This window comes from Vitis riparia, chromosome 11 (genome assembly GCF_004353265.1).
Source record: "Vitis riparia cultivar Riparia Gloire de Montpellier isolate 1030 chromosome 11, EGFV_Vit.rip_1.0, whole genome shotgun sequence".
In the NCBI taxonomy this organism is placed as follows: domain Eukaryota; kingdom Viridiplantae; phylum Streptophyta; class Magnoliopsida; order Vitales; family Vitaceae; genus Vitis; species Vitis riparia.
In genome coordinates this window covers 3,867,254-3,883,602 of record NC_048441.1, presented here as the reverse complement: position 1 = coordinate 3,883,602, position 16,349 = coordinate 3,867,254, and the positions used below count along the sequence as shown (strand labels likewise).

Below are 16,349 nucleotides of genomic sequence, written 5' to 3'. Positions count from 1 at the left end.
ATCCCCAGACGCGCATATGTCGCAAACTCGGTTTCCAACCTTTCAATAACTCAAATGGCGTTTTTGGGACAGCCTTGGTTGGAACTCGGTTTAATATATACACTGCTGTCTTAAGTGCTTCAGTCCACAAGAATTTAGGAAGTTTTGAGCTACTAAGCATACTCCTCACCATGTCCAATAAAGTTCGGTTTCTTCTTTCTGCTACACCATTTTGGTCTGGAGAACCAGGCATGGTGTATTGGGCAACAATCCCATGCTCTTGAAGAAACTTCGCAAATGGCCCAGGTGATTGTCCATCTTCCAAGTATCTACCATAATATTCTCCACCTCTATCTGATCTCACAATCTTAATTTGTTTACCATATTGTTTCTCTACTTCTGCCTTGAAGACTTTAAAGGCATCTAAAGCTTCATGTTTATTATGAAGTATGTAGAGATACATGTATCGTGAGAAATCATCTATGAAAGAGATGAAGTATTTCTGACCATGAGAGTCCATGTCAAGACTACATATATCAGTATGTATGATCTCTAGTATGGTGGAACTCCTAGTAGCACCTTTCTTTGACTTATTGGTCTGCTTACCCTTAATGCAGTCCACACAAGTCTCAAAGTCAGTAAAATCTAGAGTACTAAGTACCCCATCATTCACCAATCTTTTGATTCTATCTATGGAGATATGACCTAATCTCCGGTGCCATAATGTAGAGGAATCCTCTTTTACAACACATCTCTTAATGCCAGTTTGGACATGTAATGAATTATGAGCGGTATCATTTTGTAAGAATATACAATAAAGACCATCAGACAAGATACCATTCCCAACACAATCAGATTTATAAATCAAACTGAAAGATGTTTCTGAAAAATGAAAGGAATATCCAAACGGTACAAGTCTAGAAACTGAAATCAAGTTTCGTGAGAAACTTGGTACATAAAAGGTCCTTTGCAAGTCCAAAATAAAACCACCATATAAAGTTAAATAACATGTCCCTATTGCTTCCACATGCGAGCCCATCTTGTTTCCGGATAAGATGAATTGCTCACTTGTCACTGGCTTCCTTAGGTTTTGCATACCCTGCAAGGAATTTGAAATGTGGATTGTAGATCCAAAATCAATCTACCATGTGTTGGTGTTTACATTAACCATATTAGATTCATAGCAAACAAATGAGGTAGGGTTACCCTTCTTCTCAAGCCAATTCTGAAATTTTAGACATTTCTTCTTCACGTGTCCTTTCTTTTTACAGAAAAAACACTTTTCGTCTTTCTTAATGTCAGATTTGGGAGGAATTTGTTGCTTCCCTTTCTGACTAGCTTGAGATTTTCCTTTCTTTCCTTTCGTTTGCGTCACCAGCATGGCACTTTCTCCCTGTTCTATCAATAACCTTCCTTCCTCTTGAACACACATGGTCATCAATTCATTGATAGACCACTTATCCTTATGTGTGTTGTAAGAGATTTTGAAAGGTCCATACTGAGGTGGAAGAGTGTTAAGGATAAAGTGCACCAAGAAAGATTCAGACATTTCTACCTCGAGTTTCTTCAATTGAGCCACTATGTCCCTCATCTCCATGATGTGTTCGCGCACACCTCTTATACCGGTGAGCTTCAAGGATGTGAACTTCATAATCAGGGTGCTTGCCAAGGCTTTGTCTGAAGTGACGAATTGCTCGTCAATAGCCTTTAGCAATTCACGGACATTCTCATGTTGCTCGATTGAACCACGTATACCAGCACTGATTTTTGTCTTAATGTACATCACGCTAAGGCGATTAGATTTCTCCCGGCGTTCGTACAATAAAATTTGTTCAGGTGTGCTGGTATCAATGATCTTATGTGGTTCATATTTTCTTATAGCATAATCTATGTCCATGCACCCTAATTGAAGAAGAATTCTCTCCTTCCATATCTTAAAGTTATCTCCTCTAAGTTCGGGAACCTCACAACGAATATCAAATATGCTAGGTAAAACTGCACAAAAGGATTACAAGCTTATTAAAAAAAAAAAAAAAATTGAGGCTTTAATATAAATTCATGTTTTACCAATGTAGAACATGCTTAAAATTGAATCTAATTTTATTAAAAATTGCCTGTGGGCTAAATCTTTAATTCAATCAAATTAATTATCTTTATGATAGACTTTATCAAACTACTTTATTGAATTATGAAATTTATTATGAATATAGTTTGATATTTTTTTTTTTTGTCTATAATATTTATGATAAACCTATTAAATTAATTATTCCTAACTCCTGTGGGTAAATTAGGAAAAAATAATTTTAATATTTTATCCTAATTAATTATATAAACATAATGAAAAACCTGTGGGGTAAAATCATCATATTTATATAATTAATTACAATTAATGTCCATAATGTGATCCTTATTTACTTAATATATAATTTTTATATAATTAAGGATGTTGTGGCTATTCCTTAATTATTTAAAAAATCATATGGTTTCACTAGACATTAAAACTATATGATATAATTTTAATATATCTAACTAAATTTTTAGGCAACAATTGCATGCATTAAAAGCTACAACTTTTAATTTATCTAACTCAAATTTAGGCTACATTTTTACACATACAAGCATATAAATTAAAATAAATAATTTAATTTGCATGTATAAAATCACATATAATTTAGAATAATTTAAAAGGTTTCGAATAATAAATGGGTGCCTAAACCCAATAAAATTATTTCAAACAGGTCATAATTGCCTAAATTGGCCCAAATTTCACAATAAGTTTACAAGCCCAATCATAAATAATTTAAACCGGGCCATAAGAACCTAAATTGACCCAATTTTTAAAGCCCAACACTTAAAGCCCCTTAATTCAGTAAAATGGGCCACTGCCATGCAATAAGCTTCATAGGCCCAAAAGTCACTTATTCCAAGGCCCAAAAACTTAGTAGAACCCAATTTCTCTCTAGTTTATTTATTTATTTATTTATTTATTATTATTATCAACTGCAACGAAAACCCACCATCCTAATTTTCCGCCACCCCGTGGACTACTTCATCACCGGTAGCCACGTACTCGCCGCCACTCACATGGATTGCATCATTATCAGCTAGCTATGGAGCCACCTACAACACATGCAAGAACAGCCCCACGCAGTGCCTTTCAAGCAGCTTGCATCACCAGCGGATGAACGCCACTGCTGCCTGTTTTTTCCGGCACCAAAATCCACCGCCACTAGTCCATGTCCGACCATGGCTGAACTGAGGCAATGACGGTGGAGACTAAATGCACCAGATAGACAGCGCCTCTCCTCACAGGCAGCACCATGCTTTAGCCGCAAAACAGCCTAGCAGCGCTCCGGGAAAGCTTTGCATGACTCACAGTCACAATGGCCTCTTAAACACCCACCAGATTGCTTCCTTAGCCCTTATCATGGTCACCTTTGGAAATGGGTGTACCGGAGGCAGACCCACTTCGAAAATGATGCAGGATTTCTGTCGGAAAGTCGCCGGACAGAGGCTTTCATTGGAGATAATTGGAGAAGTCGGTCTCCAAGTTTGGCAAATGGGTTCTTTCAAGTTATGGCTCATAGATTGGGTGGAGGTTGACCATCCAGAGCCGACTTTATTAAAATTATACTACAGTGGCAGTAGCAATGATCCATCATTTGTGGTGTCGGCAAGCATGGGTATTTTAATCATAAAACGGATATTCCTATCAAGCATACTGTATGATTGTATTTTTTAACCAGAAAATGAAACATTAACTAAACAATTCTGGTGCAAAATAGATACAAGGCAGAGGCAAGGTTTTCATGGCTCTGATACCAAATGTAAGATTTCATACATGATATATTCAATTCAATGAACACTTACAACATGAATTCAATCTGTAAAAGACTTGGACTTACCTCCAGCCATCGGATCAAGTTGCTGGAATCGGTTCAACCTTTGGTTTCCAAACTCTGATGATCTACTATGGATGGTGTATTATTGAATAATGAAGACGCAGATATCGAGTTCGGGACCATGAGAAATATATAACCGTGGCCTCCCATCATACCACGTTTCGGCAGATTTGCCACACCCTCTTTAAACGCAGTGGAAAAAGTGCGATCATGGTGGAGGACGTGGGTGTTGGACCACTTCAGGATCACCCCTTCATGGTGGTGAACGTGGAGACGACGTGGGGTGATAACAGACATTGCATACTATTACTAAATAATACTTTCCCATGTATCATATAACCGAAATACTTTATCAAGCTTATTCAATGAAAACTTATACTCACTCCAAATGGGTTTTAGATGGTTTCTCCTACGATAATAAGGGCATGCTTTATAATTTTACAGAACCAAAGATGCAGGGAATCATTTATAAAAAGCAGCATTACTCTTATTCAAAATACTTACTCCCAGTCTATTTCTTGTTTTATTTTGGAGTACATGCAAAAGAATTATATGGAAAATACAGAGCATAAATACATAATAGGTTGCATTGTGTTCAACTGCAGTTTGCTAACATTGTGGCATACAGTTCTTTTATAGGGAAATTAGTATCAGTTTTATGTTCCCCTTTATCATTGCTGTTGTGGCATGTGACCATTAGATGGACAAAAAATTCATATCATCTTTTTCTACATTAGATATTGCTTGTAAAATTAGCAGGTAGCAAAAGAAGCTATAAAAATAGTCTTCCTTCCTCTAAAGGTGAAATAAACAGCATGCAAAAGTGTGCCTCAGATAATTGATGGAACCCATTGAATCCCCTCTTAGGTTATTTTAAGGCACTCAAGTTATTTTCTACAAAGATTTTGGCTGAAGGGGAAGATTGGACAAATCGAGGGCTTTTGTCATGGGATCGAGACCTGATGGACAGTTGTGTAGTTGCACCCCTGTTCTCCTAACTCGAATATAAGTTGTTTCTTTTCCCTTAGAAATGAGTAAAGTCTCTATTTGCACAATGAAAGAAAAATAAAAGGATAATAAGAGTCTCATGATAAGAATATGAATGCTGCCAATTATTTTTCATGAAGAGATGGCATTATAAGTACCTTAGGTTGTTGGCCTTTCTCAAATAATTTTGCTCTTGAACCCTGAATGCATAGGTTCTTGCCATATGAGTAATAGGTATCAAAATAGCTAAAAACAAACATAAGCTATCCAATCTAGATACCTCAATGAAATCAGGATTGAATGTCCTTTGAAACATGTGACAAGCGATTGTATAGTCTTGGATTAGACAATCTTTAAGTTCTTTTGTTCGCCCTTCTCTAATCTAAATATGAATCAAATAAATATTTTATTAATAGAGTAGAATTACATTGTTAACTAAGGAACTTTCCTTCGAAAATGAATAAGCATTTATAATGTTCTTACCAATTTAAGAAAAATTTTAAGGCTTGTCGGAGAAGCTGACTTCATGGAACTTATTGCTTGGATTATCCACTTGTTATCTCCATTTGCAGCCTCATTTTCCTAAAACAAGTGAAATTCTAATTAATTATGACAAATATCATAGTCAACATTGCTGCTTTTGTTTTACAAAATATAGAATACATAATCAAAGAAACAATTTTTCAATCATAGTCACCAGCATTGATAGGATTTCTTCAACTGTCCTCCTTGAGAAACATTTGTTGATTGTCTCCAATCTATTTATCAATGCATCGAAGTCACTAAAAGTCATGGGTGACATATGCAGTGTTGTAACTCAATAAAAATGCTTAGGAATTCATATAATCAATTTGCATGAGAATCACCTCCTATAGGCGCTTTCTTTCTTTAAGGATATTTTGCTCGAGAATCCACTGATAACTCTAGAAATGGTTGATGCATCTGAAGAAGCCACCTCAGATAGTGAATTTTCCAGTAGAAGAAGATCCTGTAACAACAAAGAATATGCGAAAATTTTTTAAATCTTACCATTTATTCATTTATGTGAATTTCATTTAGAAAGTACCTTTTATGATAACTTTGAATTATCTTTGAGAGAAAGTACCTTTGAGAGGACAAAATGGGTAGCAAGACCACAAGCAAGCATCTCCTTTCCATCTAGTCGTGCACCAGTAAGTCCTAAATATTCTCCTTCACATCGATTAACACAAATTAAAGGAAAATGAGACAAAACCACATGAACCTAACTAATGTATCATGTAGTAGCTTAAGATATTATTTAAATTTCACTACAAAGAAGCTAGACCAAGGAAGGTTTTAAAAAAAAGCAAGTTCTAGTTGGTTATTTCTATCTTTTTTTTTTCTTTCTTTTTTAGCACTTCAAAATTTGTCTATTTCTCTATTTAATATTCTTACATGTTACTTTTAATCAATAATTTAACCTAAGTTAGAAAAGGGTGTCTAGACCATATATATTACTAAATTATAGAAGTTAAATAATTCACTTATTTCACCATTCCCTTGTTAATCTTAAAAGATTAGACATAAGATAATAGTTTCTACAATATGTTTGACAAAATTCAAATGTATTAATTATATGCATATAAAATTCTATTTATCTAAAAGGGGGAAAGGGAATGGGAACTACATACCAAATTTTTTGATGCAAAAACTATGCTGAAATGTTATAAAGTTATAAGAAGAATTGATAACTTTACCAAAATATCCTGGGAGCCTAGAAAGGAAATATGATGCACCGACATCTGGGAAAAGTCCTATTTGTCCTTTTGGCATAGCAAATACCTACACAAATTCAAGAAACCATTGAATTAGTGCTACCAATATTTTGATATATTCTCAAAAGACTAAGAGCACATATATTTGATAGTACGTAGGACACTAGTTCCAATCCGACTCTACTTTTAAACCAAACAAGAAGTAATTGTAACTCAAATTAATTAAGAAATCATAAGTTAAAGTATGCATGCTACTTAAAGATCAATTCACATAGTATGAAGTTTACTTATTTTTTGCTAGCATGAAATAATTTGAAGAGACCAGGATTACATCCCTCACTCCTCTCATATTTGATTCTCTTCATTTTAGGATACTTTCCAAATATTGTTAATATTTGATTTCCAAATATTATAAAAATCAAATATTATTAATATTTGATTTCTCTAGATTTATGAAAATATTGATGAGTGTCTTCCTGCCTTTTATGGGCTTGATTTTGTGTATCTCCTTAAATATTTCGTTTAACAAAAATATGTTTGGATCTTTATATTTAATTATAATTATATTGTTATGGTTGTTGAAGAGAAAAAAAATTATATCCATTTATTCACTTATGGGATCATTACAAACTCGTATAAAAAGGAAGGACTAAGAAAATTGGAACAAGTTCTTTATGAGAACCAAAGAAGCCAAAACGATTGTAGACATAGTCTTGGACATGGTCAGGCCCAAGGAAATAGATATTGAGGTGGTTTTTATTTTCAATAAAAATAACAAGTAATTCATATTCCTCAAGAGGATGTGGAAGAGAATGCAACTCAAGTCAAAATAAAAGGGAAAAATATAATAAATATTAAATTCAAATATATAATTTTATTTTAAAAAAATAATGGTTCTTCTACTTATAAATGTAAAAGTTCAACTAAATATATGGAAGGGAAAATCAATCTCCTTAAAAAATATATATATCAAGAAAATACATATATCAAGAATAACTCAACTCCTCAACAAAACTAAATTTTATTAGTTTTTGAATTATTATAAGACTATTATATCCTTGTTTAAAATACAATAAAAGAGTTGCACTAAGGGTTTTAAATATAGTTCAATTCTAAGATTTTGCGTGAAAGACACTATACTAGCAAAAAGATCAATTAGCAAGTGTATCAATTATCTATAATTCTTTTTTCTCTTGTTTTCTAGTAAACAAAATAATATCACTTTGTGCCTTGTATGTGTAGGCATATTGTTGGTTGCCCTTAAATTTGTGTTTTTATCTCTCTTTTTCTATTTTTTTTATTTGATTTTATTTTCACTAACATTAATATATGCATTATGTGCAATCAAACTTATTCAACTATTGGTTTTGGAACCAATATTGAAAATTTAACATATAAGATCAATGCTTTCTAATACTGAACAAGTCAAGATGAAAGGATTGGGCTCCATAAAGTCTAAGATACCAAAATTCAACGATTCCAATTACCTAACATGGGAGTTGAAGATGCAAGTATTTGTTAGAAAGAAAAAAAAGCTCCTAAAGGAAAGAAGACAAACTAGTGGAGATTACAAATGAAGATTTTTATGAGAACGATAGTTGGCCATGGTAGATTCCACTAGATAAGGTTGTTTTGTTGAACATATAAAAAGAAACCATGAATAAAGACAAGAAATTTTCACAATTTATACAATGGAAAATCCATATCAAATTAATGATTTCACCATGAAAAATTCCACGTCTCTAGGATGGAGAGTCCTATTAGCAAGAACAGTCGAATGAGTTCAACATAACTATGATTAATAAAAATGTAAGAGTTATTGATCTTCTACTTTGGTCAAGGTTGGAATCACTAGGTATTTTGATCATGGTCATCATTAAAGACACAAATCTCTCTTATGAATTTGTAATATCAATGCTGCTCACAAAATAGTCACATATAAAATTAAGAAATTCTTTAGGTGATGCAGATGGTAGCACAAAACAAACATATAGAGAAGGGGGTTATGGTGCTAGGAAAGAACCAAATGGATCCAATTCAAAATGCAAGAGTAAAGGGAAGTATTGGAATCATACAAAACATGAGCATATGAGAAAAGACTTCAGATTAAGGAAAACTAATCAAGGTAATTCTAAAAATAATATACAAACATGAAATCTAAGGGTAAAGCTTGTTAAAGTTGAAGATTCATTTGAAGAAATAGAGGCACTATTTGTAATCCTAGAAGAAATATGCAACATTAAAGAGTTTTGGATTCCACTATAGCATTCCATATGACACTAGGTAGTGGTTAGTCACATACTTACCATTTATGTGGTGCTATTATTTACATGGTTGATGATAAGTAATGCAAAATAGTGGGACTTAGAGATGTTTCAATTATAATGTTGATGGTTCCATGCATTCAATTTAGTAGGCAAAACACATAATGAATCTAGGGAAGAGTTTATTTTATCATTGAAAAAAATTGGTGAAGATGGTTGATAATTTTCTAGTGAAAAGAAGTAATTGAAAATAACCAAGGGAGCGTCAATGATTGCAAGACGTAATTAGTTCAAGATTTTTATCTACAAAAAAATAAAAAATAAAAAATACCATGGTTGGCAAGTTATAATTGTTAATGATATGATAGAGTCAATTTGGCATAGGCATTTGGATCACGTGAGCAAGTAGGGATTTAGGCACTACTTGATAGAAATTTACTTCATGATTTAAAGTTTATTAATTCATAATTTTGTGAACACTAGCTCTATGGAAAGCACCATAAAGTCAATTTCTCTCATGACAAATTTACTATATTTCTAAGGAATCAAATAAAAGGGAATTGTTTCATTTCTTTTCATTCTTGCACTTACTAAAACTTGGAATTAAAAAAAAAAAAAGTGTGAAACCCATCTAATTTTGAGGAATTGTTCTTCAAAGTGGAGAATGGTTTTCCTTAGATTTGCCTAAAGAATCTCATTCTTTCTTTAGGAATGAAAATTGCACAAAAATACCCTTAAGAGGTTTATATGACAACATATTTAATTATGATAAATTTAAATATTAATTTGACATAATAACAAATTAAAAGCAATAACATATTTTCTAAAAAATTAAAAATAATGGAATAATTACTAAATATAATAAACTATTTTAATTACCATTGATTGAGATAATACCATATTGAATCATCAAAATTATAAAGGGTAATTAAAATAATTTATGACATCTTTTGTTTGCATAGGAAAAAAAAAGTGTGAACTTTATTCATGTAAAGAGTCTTATCATTCTAAAGATGCTAACTAGTGGAAAGTGTTTATGGAAGAGGCCATGAAGGCTTTGTATCAAAACAAGATGCATGACTTGATTCAATTATCAATAGAGTAGACGGATATTTGTTCAAATGGGTTTAAAATTAAGTTGAAAAAAATACTAATGGAAATATGAAAATATATGAAGCTTACTTTATAGTAAAAATTTATTCTCAAAGAATCAAGCATTACTTAGATAAACTTTATCCTTTAACAAGTTTGGATACTATTTGTATTTTGTTGTGTTTAGTACCTGCATTTGATTTGAAACTTAAGTAGCCAAATGTAAAATTGTATTTTTCCATAGTTTGGGTACCATGTGTTATTTGTTGGGTTTGATAACTGCACTTGATTTGAATTTTAAGCAAGTAGATGTAAAAATTGCATTTTTATGTAGTTTGGGTACTAAGTATATATTATGTTGAGTTTTGTAGTTGTACTTGATTTGGAACTCAAGTAACTAGATATAAAAACTGCATTTTTCCATGGTAATCTTAAATATAAGGAAGAAAAGGAAGAATTTGATTATGATTTGAGTCCTTTATGAGTTTAGGATTCCATATAGTTTGAAAAAGAAGAAGAAAAAGAAGAATTTGGTTGAGAGCTGAGTCCTTTATGAGCTTAAGATTCAAGATGGTTTAAAGGAGACATTATGGTGTTTTCAAAAGTCATCTCAATCCTTTATGAGCCTAGGATTTTAGATATATGATTTGGCTATTGTGTCTAAAGAAGAAGAAGAAGGCTTTGGTTTTGAGTCTTATAAACTTAGTATTCCATATGAATTAGAGAAGGCATTGAGGTGTTTTTATAATCGATTTAAGTCTTGTATGAGCTTAGGATTCCAAATATGTGATTCTAGCCATCGTGTCTACTTTTTATAGTTATCATAGTGTTAGCTTTATAGTTTTATTATATGTATAGATGACTTGTTAATTGTTAATGAAAATACAAATATGAAAGTCATTGTGACTAAAATTTTTGAAATAAAGGATTTAAGAGTTTCTAATCAAATTCTTAGGATGAGAATATTCAAGGATAAAAAGAAAAGGAAATTTTGGATAAAACAAAAATGTTATATTTATAGATTCTAACCTTACTTCAATAAAGAAGATATTGAACTAGTCAATACTTTGTTCCCTACTACTTGCAAGTCATCTTTAAAACAATCTCTGAGAACATAGAAGTGGAGAAGATACATTATTTGTATGAAGTACAATGTTCATTTGTAATAGGAAGCTTAGTGTTTTCTATGACATGCAATAGACTCTTCATTGTTTGAAAGGTACCTCAAAGTGTTTATTATTTTATAGTTGTCAAGATCTATAGTTGGTTGGAACTGTCAATGAGACTATGCAAGATATCGAGATTTAAAAACCTAAAAATATATATAAAAAAAGGTATTAAAAAATTCTACTACTAATCACGTGTTCTTAATAGTAGATGATGCTTTAGTTGGATGTGTAAATTACAATCAAAATTTGTATTATTTATAATAGAAGTATAAGGAAGTCATAGAAACATGCAATGAAGAAGTTATTTGGTTATAGGGGTTGCTTAGCAATTTCAAGTACCAAGTAATTATGATACTTGCTTAGTAATTTCAAGTACCATAAAAGGTAATTGTGATACATTGCAATAGTCAAAATGTGATATGTCTAGCTAAAAGCCCAATATTTTACTCAAGAACACTGAACATAAAGACTAAGTATCACTTTGTAGGAGAAATAATGGAAAAGGGTCAAATCCTACTACAAAAGATTTACTAATGATAATGTATCAAATATGTAAACCAAGTATATCAAAATAAAGAAACTCATACAAGAGAGTTCATTCAACAAATTAAAGATGGTTTGTTGTTACCCAATACTTAGTGAAGTTCACATAATAACTTTGGAGTATTCTCTTGTTAGTAGAAAATTAAGTCTTCAAGCTAGAGAATATTAAGAAAAAACCTAACGCTAGACAAAAACTCTATGTAGTTAATCTATGACTTAGATAATGCTACTAAGTCCTATGAGTCAATGTTTCTTGATAATTATACTCATGATTCAAACTAAAACTTTATTGGTACTTGAGTTATTATTTGACTTTTTCTAACCTTTGTTCAAAACATTGTAAAAAAGTACATTTAATGGTTTGAACATACTTCAATTCTAAGGATTTAGGTGTGATAGCTTGAATTGCTAGAGTGTAATTGGTAAGAGTTTCACTTATTTATATTTTCAACTTCTTTCTTTTTTTTTTCTACAAAAAGACTACTCTTATGTTTCAAGCCACATTAAAGTTCTTTCTTTCTTTTTCTCAATTTTTTACATTTGTTATTAATTTTCACTTTAATTGAAGATATTGAATATATGTGAACAAAATTCCACAACAATATGAACATAAATTCAACTAAACGGAAAAAATAATTCTTTTCTTAACATAGTAAAGAAATGTCTATTTTATTTTATTTGTAAGCAAACCTATACCTATTGTAGATTTTGGTTTACACCATTTTGTTTGATTATAATCATGGAAATCATTCTAATTGCATATAAGAATAATTGCCATATTTAGAAACTACCTAGTGACTAAGATAGGAAGAAACTTGATAGTGAATAGTTTATCTAAACAATTGATAAGGAAAATTTAATTGATAGACACCTACTTCATGGAAACAAAAAAAGAAAAAAAGAAGAAAAATGAAAAAGGATTACAACAATGAATTAATAAAAGTAAAACATGGAAGTAGATTTCACAAAATAACATATTGTTACAAGATAATATTAATTAGAGAGGTATTAAAGAATAATAAGAAGGGGGTAGATAAATACAGTGTTCTCAGTGACAACCCGAAACATTGAATTCATGGACAATCCAGCACCTCCACCCATTACAATTCCATTAATAAGTGAAACCTTCAAGGAAACAAATAGATCAACACAATGTTGCAAGGAGATAAAATATTGTTGTTTATCACCTATATGTATATGTATATAAAGTCTCACCAAAGGTTTTGTAGATGTTGCAAGTAAATAGTCTAAGGTGAGTTGTTTCTTGTAGAAGCTTGCACCAAAGCTCCAATGTCCTATTCATTTGAGAAATATATTAGAAAATAACATATATCCATTGACACCTCAATTAAAAAAAGAATACAATCTTCATATTAAAAGTCGCACTTTGTCATTGTTTTGTTGTCTCTATTTCACTTGCAGGAAATGAGAGTATGTTCAAGAGTTAGAGTAATAAGCAACAATATATGCCTCACCTATATTATTAAAGAATATGAATAAAAATTAGATGATGAAGAAGCTGAGAATAATATAAGAAAGAAAATGAAAAATCTCACCTTCATTTATAGAAAGAACCATTCCTACAACATCTCCACCAGCGCAAAATGTCTTTCCTTGTCCCTATAAAGGAAAATTTTATGAGAAGATACTATTAAATAAATTTAAAAATAAAAAATTAATTAGCCATGCATGTGTTAGACCCATAATATGATTTTACTATATGTTAGAGAATAGTAAGATTTTATTATGTTAGACAATTTGCTAAAATGAATCCAAATTGTTACCTAAGTGTTTGACTAATAATGAGCATTGCTTTTTATTTTCACTAAAGAATTAAAGATTTTTGTTAAGTTCCTAACATAAGCATACTAATTTACTACACAAAAAATGTTGCATTTGTAATAAGTTAAGAAAATCTATTCTAAATTCTTAGTATTCATTCACTATCACATGTTATAGCATGCCTTTAGTTTCATCGAAGTGTAGATTAAATATTTCTTGATATAGTTCTTTTTTACCTTTAAAATCAAAAGTTTGACAATGGGATCCTTCTCATACACTTCCAAATTCCTTAAAATTTGAGAAATCTGCACATAAAATAATATTCAATAAAACCATCCGTTAATAGTATCATTGGTAATTCAACATCCCATTTATCCACATAATATGCATAAATGCATAAGAAAAAGAATGTACATGCATGTGCAAAAAGAGAGCGGTAGAAAGATCAAGATGTTCCAAAGAATATACATCCTCAATATGAAAAAAAGTAAATTAATACCTTTTATCTTTACACATAAAATGAAAATTATGATGCTATGAAAGCAAAAACTTCTTCAAAATCTTACAAAATAGTCGAAAATTAACTCCATTAATAGATACAAGGTGAAGAAACTCCATAGGTCAATAGTTTCTCATCATTATGAATTGATGATTCATTCACCACATTTTATGTGCATAGGAGTCATTTTCTCAACATGCTAATTGAAATCATATATTGCATAATTTTTTTGTCTAAATCATATACTTAGCTCCTTTTCATATCAAACATACTTCCCAACACCAATTAATTTTGCCTAGTTAGTTCTCTCACTTTTCCATTGTGAATTTATAGTTGTGAATAAAAGAGCTCAAAGAAATACCTTAAGGTATATCAAACAAGTAAGGCAAGCAAGGAGATTTATTAAAACATATAAGGAAGTCAACACTAGCATTTTGGGTGACATAGTAAGGCAACATTTATGGTCCATGTCACTTAGTAGGGGGCACCCTACCTTAGACACTTCCATGTTAGGTGGCAATCAAAGTGACATGTTGTCCTAGCTATTATCTCTCTTGATTTTGCTTAAGTTCACATCCTTTTGCTTTTTCTCCTCTATTCTTGGATCCAGTAAGCTATTTCATTCTACCTCCACCTAGCCAAATACATACGGAAACAATTGAGGAGTAATATAGGCCTATTTTGCAACTAAGAAGAGATTTTTTTCGTGCCCCAAAGGAGTTAAACTTCTTCAAGCTTCCAACTATTAATTTCCTTATAATCTATCAATTCTATTAGCATTTGTTTATCTTTTATTAACTTAAATGTGTTTTTGTTGGCTCTAAGTACTCTAACTTACCTTGTACAAATTTATACATCTTTGGTACAATTTTCAGGGTTATTAATGGCACTATTGGTTTCAATATTTTATTTATGATTTTCCATATTTCTGATAATAGTTAGTAAGTAGTTTTATGAGCCAATGAGAAAGAGTCCATAGACACTTTCCTAAGGTATTGAACACACCTCTTATAGGTTGATTGTAAAACATTCTTTTGCAACTTGGGTCCCTATTTTCAAACAAGAAAATTCAAAGTCACTTGCCTTAGAAATTAAGGTTTAAGGGTTGCTTTTGTAGGATTTTAAGTTCTTAGTGGTTTTGGATCATTTCACATCAATATTCCCCCTATTGGACCTATAAGTCTAAGTTTTGGTAAAAAAGAAATATGAGAGAGTCTTAATATGAAAAAATGACAAATGTTGCAATCTTGAGGCTTTTACAAAGAGAAGTATTTAGTTTTTTTTTTTTATTGAAAACCATCCAAGTAGAGCATCTTTTGGTGTTTACAAGTGTAGTAATAGAAGAGTGTACATTTGTACCTGATTACTACTCAAAAAGTGCTCTTTTTTAGCTTCTTAAAAATTCTTTTAAACACTTTTGAGTAGTATTTATTACCTTTTAACTCAATTGGCATATTAAGGATCCTTGCAAGTGTTACTAATCAGTTTTTGGCAAGTTTTGATATTTTTTATAGCTTTTTTATCATTAAAACAAGCCAAGAATGAGGGAAAACTTGGTATAATCCATGGCAAAGCAAGATTGAAGCTAAATTACATGAAGAATCCAAGTTTTGGAGAGCTTCAAAGCCTTTGCCAAATCAATCAAGTGTGCAAGGAAGAGAATCAGAGAAGGAATCTAACACTAGAGAATCAGATAAGGAATCTAACACTGAAGAATTTCGTAACCACTTGTGAAATTTTCGCAAGATAGAAGGAAATTTTGTAGCCACTTTTCACCACTTGCGAAATTTTCGCAACTTCCTTTTTCACTTGCGAAATTTTCGCAACTCCTTTTTCACTTGCGAAATTTTCGCAACTCCTTTTTAGCATTGCGAAAATTTCATAACTCCTTTTCCTCTTGCAAAATCTTCATGTAATCTTCAGATATTTTGCACCGACTCCGTTAGATTTTTACCTCAAGATATTTTGTGTAATTATCTATTCTCTCCTTGTAATCGGCTAAAGATCTTTTAAGATATTTAAGATATCTAATTGAGGGGATGAAAATATCTCTCTTTATATATCTTAACATATCTCTTTTTGTAATATCTATCTCAAAATCTCAGAAGACATTCTTGGGGATCACTTGTACATTTGTAGTAAGAAATATACAGAGCTTTGTTCTGCCTTACCTACTCATTTTGATTGTATTTTTCTTTCTAGCCAAACAACCTCTGAGTACATTTTCTCAGAGGATGAGTGGCTAGGCTTTTAGTTTCTTGGATTGAAGAAAGCTAGGTAAGGGACCCGGATACAAAAATGGAAGTTTTCCTTGTTTCAGTTTTTAATGAAGAGGAAGTTGTGACCTGTTAATGGTTTTTATATTTTTAGTTAACTTAAAATCCCTTATAATCACA

The 16,349-nt window shown here is 31.3% G+C and overlaps 1 protein-coding gene across 4 annotated transcripts in view; it reads right to left on the bottom strand.

The window, feature by feature from the left end:
- LOC117924934 (3-hydroxyisobutyryl-CoA hydrolase 1-like) overlaps positions 1–16,349 on the bottom strand; it is a 35,360-nt gene that overhangs the window by 3,004 nt on the left and 16,007 nt on the right. For 2 of the 4 annotated variants that reach the window (XM_034843675.1, XM_034843677.1), the window contains 11 exons: positions 13,691–13,759; positions 13,229–13,292; positions 12,888–12,967; positions 12,714–12,797; positions 6,587–6,671; positions 5,974–6,059; positions 5,735–5,856; positions 5,566–5,626; positions 5,352–5,450; positions 5,149–5,250; positions 5,027–5,068 (listed from right to left, as the gene is read on the bottom strand). In XM_034843675.1, the coding sequence (XP_034699566.1) occupies positions 5,027–5,068; positions 5,149–5,250; positions 5,352–5,450; positions 5,566–5,626; positions 5,735–5,856; positions 5,974–6,059; positions 6,587–6,671; positions 12,714–12,797; positions 12,888–12,967; positions 13,229–13,292; positions 13,691–13,759 (894 nt within the window). Of the gene's footprint in view, positions 1–3,799; positions 4,133–4,537; positions 4,925–5,026; positions 5,069–5,148; positions 5,251–5,351; positions 5,451–5,565; positions 5,627–5,734; positions 5,857–5,973; positions 6,060–6,586; positions 6,672–12,713; positions 12,798–12,887; positions 12,968–13,228; positions 13,293–13,690; positions 13,760–16,349 lie in introns of those variants that run through there. The other 2 variants (XM_034843678.1, XM_034843676.1) reach the window with 2 other exon arrangements.